Source organism: Coregonus lavaretus (assembly GCF_964263955.1).
Source record: "Coregonus lavaretus genome assembly, contig: HAP1_SCAFFOLD_1204, whole genome shotgun sequence".
Classification (NCBI taxonomy): domain Eukaryota; kingdom Metazoa; phylum Chordata; class Actinopteri; order Salmoniformes; family Salmonidae; genus Coregonus; species Coregonus lavaretus.
In genome coordinates this window covers 120,110-128,949 of record NW_028159553.1, presented here as the reverse complement: position 1 = coordinate 128,949, position 8,840 = coordinate 120,110, and the positions used below count along the sequence as shown (strand labels likewise).

Below are 8,840 nucleotides of genomic sequence, written 5' to 3'. Positions count from 1 at the left end.
ACACAGATTCAATGCTCATTTCCTGTCACTGTTCCTTTACATTCTGGGGTTGTTGTCATGGTAATGGCAGGTCATGTGCAAAAAAATAACACTTCAGATCAAAAAAATCTGAGCGTCCAGGCAGAGGTCGCATATGGAGGATATGGTTTGTATCAGGATTGACATCCACATATAGAGGTGGTATAAATTGGAAGTCAAAATATCAGATTCCATGGCTGCGTTTACACAAACAGACCAATTCTGATATTTTTCCACTAATTGTTTTTTTGATCAAGTAGATCAGCTTTTTTGCAAATAATTGACAAAATATCTGAATTGGGCTGCCTGTGTACATGCAGCCAACGGCCTCGTTTACACAACAAATTCTGATGTATGGGCATATCCGGTTCATATCTGACCTTTTTCCCAATGTGTAAACATCAGCAAAAACATGGAATCTGTTCCGATTCTTACCACATTCGTATGTGATTTTCAATTCATAGACAATTTCAATGCTGACAAGACAATCACCCAAAGATTTAAAGGAACCGTGGCAGTAAATGAGCATTGCATCTGTGGGCTATTTCAGAGGCTACATCAGTGAAAACGTGCAAATCTGATATGGGTCACATGTAAAACAGACAACAAGATTGGCTATGGGAATGGCTGTATAAACATAGGCTAACCAAATTAATCTCAACACTTGAAAACTTTCCAATAAAATGTTTTATTGAATTTGTCATTCCTATTAAGTCTGGTTACCAGACAATACATACAAAATTACTATCATCGTTCTAACATCATTTAGGTTCTAACACCGATTTTGCATTCCTGTGCAATTTCTGTGAACGTTAAAATGTATTTTCTTTCACTTATTCTTTTATAAAGCAAAAAAAAAAAAAAAAAACATCCGGACCAGGGTAACAGAAGTCAACATATAAATATCTGACCTGCCATGGGGAACAATTCACTTATGTACAATAGCTTAACTCACAAAGAATATACAACGCCAGGCACAACGATAACCATTGCCATATCCTTTCTCCAATCAGAGTAGTCTGGAGTCCAACAGTGTACATTTAACTGTTTTCTCATGGTGTGTGTGTGTACGTTCACGTGTTACCACTAAAGCAATCTCAGTCAGGGTCCTCCCGAACACTGTAAAAAAGAAGCGGTGGAATGCTATCAACTTCCTGTCACATGAAATGCCTTTTCCCTTCCCGGTTGGCTCAGCTAGGAGTGGTGGCGCTGATGACGTCAGTGCACTGCGGCTCACAGAACGTCCCGAAGCGCCCGTACACATCCCTGGCCCGGACAGCAAAGTAATACGTAGATCCAGAGACAAACTGGGTGAGGGTACAGGCCATGGGCAGTGGCAGTGCCTTCACCTCCCCAATCTTCTTCCAGTGCTGCCCCGCTCCAGGGCCGTTACCGGCCGACCCAGCATTGTCCTGGTGGTACGCGTACAGGTGGTAGCTTTCCACCCCGGCACAGGTCAGGTCAGTCTCTGCCACGCACCAGGAAAGGACGATGCCATTCTGGTTTTGCACCCTGGCCAGCTTCAGCTGGGGCTGCTGGGGGGGCATGGTCTGGTTGGCCTCCATGGGTAGCCGGCCAGGAGGCAGGGGAGCCAAGGGTAACGGGGGCAGGGTGACAGGGGGGGGCTTGGTTGGAGTGGTATTGTTTCCCATGCGTGCTTTGGATGGGGAGTCCTGGGAATGAAACGAAAGGAGATGGAAATTAATTAGGGCAAGAAATATGCAAGAAAAAAAATGTATAGATTTAGAATGTTTTTATTTATATTTGTATTTAATTGTGTTGTGTTTGGTTTAGTATTAAGTTGTTTATTGTATTAATTTAAATAGAGAGAAATTAACACATTAAAATAATCTTATAGAACTCAAATGAATCCAAGAAAAATATGAACACGTGAAATAGATTCAGCGTTAACAAACTCACCAGAGGGGGGCGGTAGTGGACTGTCAGATGTGGACCGCCGACTGACTGTTGAGGAGATGCTCTTGATGCCGTACCTGTAAAGAGAGGACAATATGTCAAATTAGATAACATAATAAGCATCCCATCCCCTCCTCAAATCTGTGTGGTTCACAAGATTATTTGAGTTGAAAAATATGCAAACCTTTACTCAGAACCACTATTACAGAGCAAACAGACATAGAGCTGACTTCTAATGCATTGAATCACAGGCATGGCTAGGCTAATAGATATCCTTGGAATTCTATTAAATTATGTCTACTGACTGACCACAATCATGATACATCCAGCAATTAAGATTATAATTGAATGCGTGTTATAGTAATATCAGGGTGATATGGGATCCATACATGCAAACATTAGAAAAAGTTTAAACGTTCACTTTTTCTCATCACATAATCCGCATCAGCCATTTAAAATAGTCGACGTACTTGCACGTGAAAGAACGCTACATGTGAGATAACCTGGCACGCTTAGCCCTGTGCTGGCCATGATTATTCTGCCTTAGCCAATCAAAGATCTTAGACTTTACAGTGGCCTTCAGGAAGTATTTACACACCTTGACTTTTTCAACATTTTGTTGTGTTACAAAGTGGGATAAAAATTGATTTAATTTTAAAAATTTGTCAACGATCTACACAAAATACTGAAATGTCTAAATGGAAGAAAAATTCTAAAAAAAAATTATATATCATGAAAAATAAAAAATATTGCTTTGGGGTATTCAACCCCGAGTCAATGCATGTTAGAATCACCCTTGGCAGAGATTACAGCTGTGAGTCTTTCTGGGTAAGTCTAAGAGCTTTGCACACCTGGATTGTACAATATTTGCACAGTATAATTTTTTTATTATTACAATTCTTCAAGCTCTGTCAAGTTGGTTGTTGATCATTGCTTTGATTGAAGTCAAAACTGTAACTAGACCACTCAGGAACATTCAATGTCATCTTGGTAAGCAACTCCAGTGTATATTTGGCCTTGTTTTAGGTTACTGTCCTGCTGAAAGCTGACTGTCTCCCAGTGTCTGTTGGAAAGCAGACTGAACCAGGTTTTCCTCTAAGATTTTGCCTGTGCTTAGCTCTATTCTGTTTCTTTTTATCATAAAAACTCCCTAGTCCTTGCCAATGACAAGCATACACATAACATGATGCAGCCAGCCCCACCACTATGCCTGAAAATACACTGAATAAAAATATAAACGCAACATGTAAAGTGTTGGTCCCATGTTTGATGAGCTGAAATAAAAGAACCAGAAATGATCCATACGCACAAAAAGCTTATTTCTCTCAAATGTTGTGCACAAATTTGTTTACATCCCTGTTAGTGAGCATTTCCCCTTTGCCAAGATAATCCATCCACCTGACAGGTGTAGCATATCAAGAAGCTGATTAAACAGCATGATCATTACACAGGTGCACCTTGTGCTGGAGACAACACAATGCCACAGATGTCTCAAGTTTGAGGGAGCATGCTGACTGTAGGAATGTCCACCAGAGCTGTTGCCAGATAATTAAATGTTAATTTCTCTACCATAAGCCGCCTCCAACATCGTTTTAGAGAATTTGGCAGTACGTCCAACCGGCCTCACAACCGCAGACCACTTGTATGGCGTCATGTGGGCAAGCGGTTTGTTGATTTCAACGTTGTGAACAGAGTGCCCCATGGTGGCGGTGGGGTTATGGTATGGGCAGGCAGGCAGGCATAAGCTACAGACAACGAACACAATTGCATTTTATCGATGGTAATTTGAATGCACAGAAACACCGTGACGAGATCCTGAGGCCGATTGTGAGGCCCACTGTTTTTAAGGTATCTGTGACCAACAGATGCATATCTGTTTTCCCAGTCATGTGAAATCCATGAATTTAATTCAATTGACCTATTTCCTCATATGAACTGTAATTCCATAAAATCTTAGAAATTGTTGCATGTTGCGTTCAGTATATGAAGAGTGTTACTCAGTGATGTGTTGTGTTGGATTTGCCCCAAACATAACGCTTCGTATTCAGGACATAAAGTTAATTTCTTTGCCACATTTTCTACAGCTTTACTTTAGTGCCTTATTGCAAACAGGATGCATGTTTTGCAATATTTTTATTCTGTCCTTCTTTTCACTCTGTCAATTAGGTTAGTATTGTGGAGTAACTACAATGTTGTTGATCCATCCCCAGTTTTCTCCTATCACACCCATTAAACTAAACTGTTTTAAAGTCACTATTGGCCTCATGGTGAAATCCCTGAGAGGTTTCCTTCCCCTCCGGCAACTGTATTAGGAAGGACGTCTGTATCTTTGTAGTGACTGGATGTATTGATATACCATCCAAAGTGTAATTATTATCTTCACCATGCTCAAACGGATATTCAATGTCAACCTTTATAATTTGACCCATCTACCGATAGGTGCCCTTCTTTGCGAAGGCATTGGAAAACCTCCCTGGTCTTTGTGGTTGCGTCTGTGTTTGAAATTCACTGCTCTACAGAGGGACCTTCCAGATAATTGTATGTGTGAGGTACAGAGATGAGATAGACATTCCAAAATCATGTTAAACATTATTATTACACACAGAGTGAGTCCATGCAAATTCTAATGTGACTTGTTAAGCAAATTTTTACTCCTGAACCTATTTAGGCTTGCCATAACAAATGTGTTGAATACTTATTGACTCAAGACATTTCAGCTTTTCATTTTTTATTAATTTGTTTAAAAAATAAAAAAAATACACTGACATTATGGGGTATTGTGCGAAGGCCAGTGAAGAAACATCTACATTTAATTGATTTTAAATTCAGGCTGTAACACAACAAAATGTGGAAAAAGTCAAGGGGTGTGAATATTTTCTGAAGGCAACCGATGGCATTTCATAAAATAGGTAAACTTGGCCAATATAGGGATATGTTAAACCTCCAAATTCAAGGTTTACTTTTGTTCCGCTTAGTCTGTAACAAGCATATCGTCAATGTTGTATGAAAACCTTGTATCTCCAAAATCACAACTTTTAAGAAGGTGAAAAAAAATACATTATAATTTCAACATTAATGAACACAGCGTCATGAATGTTCATAATTTGACTACATTTTCGGTCAGATATTCACGTCACTAAACAATTGCTATTTTACAACATAAAAAACAGTATAATGGAGTTACGAGTTTTGCACACATTATATGTGGAGTTACTGGGTTCTTATCATTGAATAGAGCAGGCCGCTTCCGCACCAGCAAACGCATTGCCATTTCTGCTTTAATTTTCCATTAACTGACAACCATGAAATATTATTGAATCATTTATAAAGCATGTACTGATGATTAACTGAGACATAATGTGTGTATTTTACAATGGTTGCAATTGCGGTTGAATAACACTTGAGTGGATTGAGTCAATTCCGGTCCGGTCTTCCGGTCCGGTCTTGCGCCCCCTCGGGCTCGTGTGGTGGGGGACATTTTTGAGGGCTATACTCCGCCTTGTCTCAGAGTAGTAAGTTGGTGGTCTGTTGAAATCCCTCTGGTGGTTTGGCAAAGTGGGTGGGGTTATATCCTGCCTGGTTAGCCCTATCCGGGGGTATTGTCGTACGCTGCCACAGTGTCCCCCCTTAAGTATGCTCCCTCTAATTCCCCCATCTTTCGCTCGCTCTCCTAGGACCATGCCTCATGACTACCTGGCCTGACGACTCCTGGCTGTCCCCGTCCCCAGTCCCCCTGGTCCTGTTGCTGATCCAGTTTCTGCTGTTCTGCCTGCAACTATGGAACCCTGACCTCTACACCGGACGTGCAACCCTATCCCGGACCGGCTATTTCGACCCTCTCTCTCCCTACCACCTGCTGTCTCGACCTCTGAATACTCAGCTATGAAAAGCCAACTGACATTTACTCCTGAGGTGCTGACCTGTTACACCCGCTATAACCACTGTGATTATTATTTCACCCTGCTGGTCATCTTTGAATGTTTGAACATCATGAAGAACGATCTAGCCTTAATGACCACGTACTCTTATAATCTCCACCGGCATAGCAAGAAGAGGACTGGCAACCCCTCAGAGACTGGTTCCTCTAGGTTTCTTCCTAGGTTCTTGCTTTTCTAGGGAGTTTTTCCTAGCCACCGTGCTTCTACATCGGCATTGCTTCCTCTTTGGGGTTTTAGGCTCGGTTTCTGTAAAAGCACTTTGTGACATCTGCTGATGTAAAAAGGGCTTTATAAATACATTTGATTGACTTAATATCTATCACTGTGAATGAGTTCAATTTCATAAAAAGTTAAATCGTACTTTTGAGACATTGGAATAATTTAAATGACAATATCTCATCAAGTACATGTTATGGCGAATGTGTACAAAAAAAGATTTACAGCAAGTGTGATGTTTAATTTTTTACTCACAGTACAAGTATTACAACAGTCAAACAACAATCAATATCAACATTTCACTATCAATCATGTTACAAGTATGCAAATCTCATCAAGGCGCATTTCAGCAAGGAATTCAACATCAAATCAAGGTATTCCGGTAAGAATCATGTAAGTAATAAATAATCAAACAGTGCAGATATCAAATTGTAGTAGTCAAAGCAATCATGTTAGTGTGAACACCTGGCGAAGACTGAGGGGTTTTCCCATCCTCTCCTCGCATTGACGGCTGCAGCTCTGACATGGATTGGAAAACAGGCTCCAGGTACTGCTTAGAGGACTACGTGCAGTAGTGTGATGGTACTTTCGGTAAGTCACGCAGAAATGTTCTCGTCGTCTATTGCCTCATTCCTCACAGGTGTTAATCTGACGGTCTCCTCAAGCTCCTTCGCTTGCACCCAGTGTAGCACAGACCATTCACCCAACCCAAGGGTTGAGAGGAACAAGTTTTTACATACTCTCTTCTTCTCACCACAAACTTCAAGATGGTATGCCAATGTGGATGTCCTTCTAGAACCCATATTCTCAGACCTGCAGCGCTGCACTGCAGTGCAGTCAACAAGACCACACACATACACTTTCCTCTCATTCCAGTCCAACGTTTGCCAGAAGTACTGAAAAATCTTCTCTCTGTCCTCATCACAGATTGCATTGCAGGAGCGCTTGGAGGACCTTCGGCAACCCTCTGACACACATCCTGGTCCCATATTGCGTGGCTCTCTTTTCACCTCCCCTTCACCCTTTTTCCTGCCAAGGTAGGCTTTACCCTCCATTCTCCTTCTCTTCCGAACCTCATCTTTCCAATGTGAAAGGTATTTTCTTTTCTTGGCAGGCCCATTCTCCCCCACCTCAGGTGTGCTGCTACAAGCTGTACATTCAAATACACACACAAGAAAACACATTGATTTCTAGTATAATGGCACTGAGCATCCTGAGATGATACACTGTATGACATATGTGCTCATAGGCCTAGTCATAAAAACATGAATGACACACACACACACACACAGAGTGAGAGCCATGGAGTGGGAGGATGCTGAGCTGGACTGCCCGGTTGATCATGTAAAAAAAAATATTAAAATTTTTTAATGTATTATCTTACCCTCATCAATTGCTGTTGCTCCCTGCTCTGTAGCTTTCTGCTCTGTTGTTGACTGTCCTGTAGCACCCTGCTCTACCGACCCCTGCTCTGTAGCTTTTTGCTCTGTTGTTGACTGTCTTGTAGCACCCTGCTCTACCGACCTCTGCTCTGTAGTTTTTGCTCTGTTGTTGACTGTCCTGTAGCACCCTGCTCTACCGATCCCTGCTCTGTAGCTTTTTGCTCTGTTGTTTGACTGTCCTGTAGCACCCTGCTCTACCGATCCCTGCTCTGTAGCTTTTTGCTCTGTTGTTGACTGTCCTGTAGCACCCTGCTCTACCGACCCCTGATTGGTAGCTCTCTGCACTGCCTTTGTCTGCTCTGCTCTTTGATGCATGTTGTCTTAAACATTTCAAATAAGAGAACCTATATCGATACAATAATTTGAAATATATTAGCTACATCAATCAGATTTCAGTATTTGAGCATTGCCATTTCTCTAAACACAATGTACATTTAACTAGCTAGCATTATAGGTAAAAAGGTATGCTCTTTCCAAAGAAATCCTGAGATGCCTAAACCCTGACATTTTCCTCATGATCACCTTCCTCATCTGAGCTATCACTAGCACTCTCCATCTCTGACTGCAACACTCTGGCCTCCTCAAAAGGGACATTCACCATGGCACATAGCTCCTCCAATGAAAAATACATGAAAAATAAGTTTGGCTCATTCCCAAATAAAATGGACTAATGTTAGCCTGACTAAATGATATACATCAAGTGGTAATCACAATGTAGACCTAACGTTAGCTACTGAAACTGGTGTGAATCGAGGTGAATAGTCTAGCTAGCTACATGGCTAACACTGGAGCTAGCTTAGCTAGCCAGCTTAGCTAGCGGCAACCTAGCTAGCTAATGTGATAGTAGTTAGCTATTGCCACACACATCTGATCAATCTGTTCACTCTTTATGCCATTGACAAGGTGGCTAGCTAGATAGCAAACAAGCAATCATTTACGGGGAGCTGAAACTTCATCTGTCAGATTCACTGGCAATGGATTAGGTTAGCCAAAGCTAGCTAGCTACCTAGCCATTTCATTTGCCCTCAAAACACAATTTCAACAGCAGGTTTATATCTGAGAAATACTTGTCTTACTCCAGAACAATATAATATTACAAAGGCAGAAGTTAAATAAAGTGCAACTTACCTCTGATCACATCTGGTTACGCACCCACGAACACGCAACAAAAATCTCCTCAGAAAAGTGAAGACGGGCACTCCTTTCAAGCAATAATATCAGGACTGCAGTAACTACACGCCGCGCCCACTACAAGCTTTACGCCACTACATGCACACTAGCTAGCTAGCTAGTACACACTATCTAGCTA

At 41.5% G+C, this 8,840-nt stretch overlaps 1 protein-coding gene across 5 annotated transcripts in view; it reads right to left on the bottom strand.

Moving 5' to 3' along the window:
• Positions 1-687: 687 nt before the first annotated feature.
• Positions 688-8,840, bottom strand: part of LOC311122726 (activating transcription factor 7-interacting protein 1-like) — a 62,152-nt gene continuing 53,999 nt past the window's right edge. For 4 of the 5 annotated variants that reach the window (XM_084197055.1, XM_084197051.1, XM_084197053.1 and 1 more), the window contains 2 exons: positions 1,939-2,012; positions 688-1,691 (listed from right to left, as the gene is read on the bottom strand). In XM_084197055.1, coding sequence (XP_084053181.1) covers positions 1,209-1,691; positions 1,939-2,012 — 557 coding nt within the window. In that variant the 3' untranslated portion in view covers positions 688-1,208. Of the gene's footprint in view, positions 1,692-1,938; positions 2,013-6,313; positions 7,240-8,840 lie in introns of those variants that run through there. The other variant, XM_084197054.1, reaches the window with a different exon arrangement.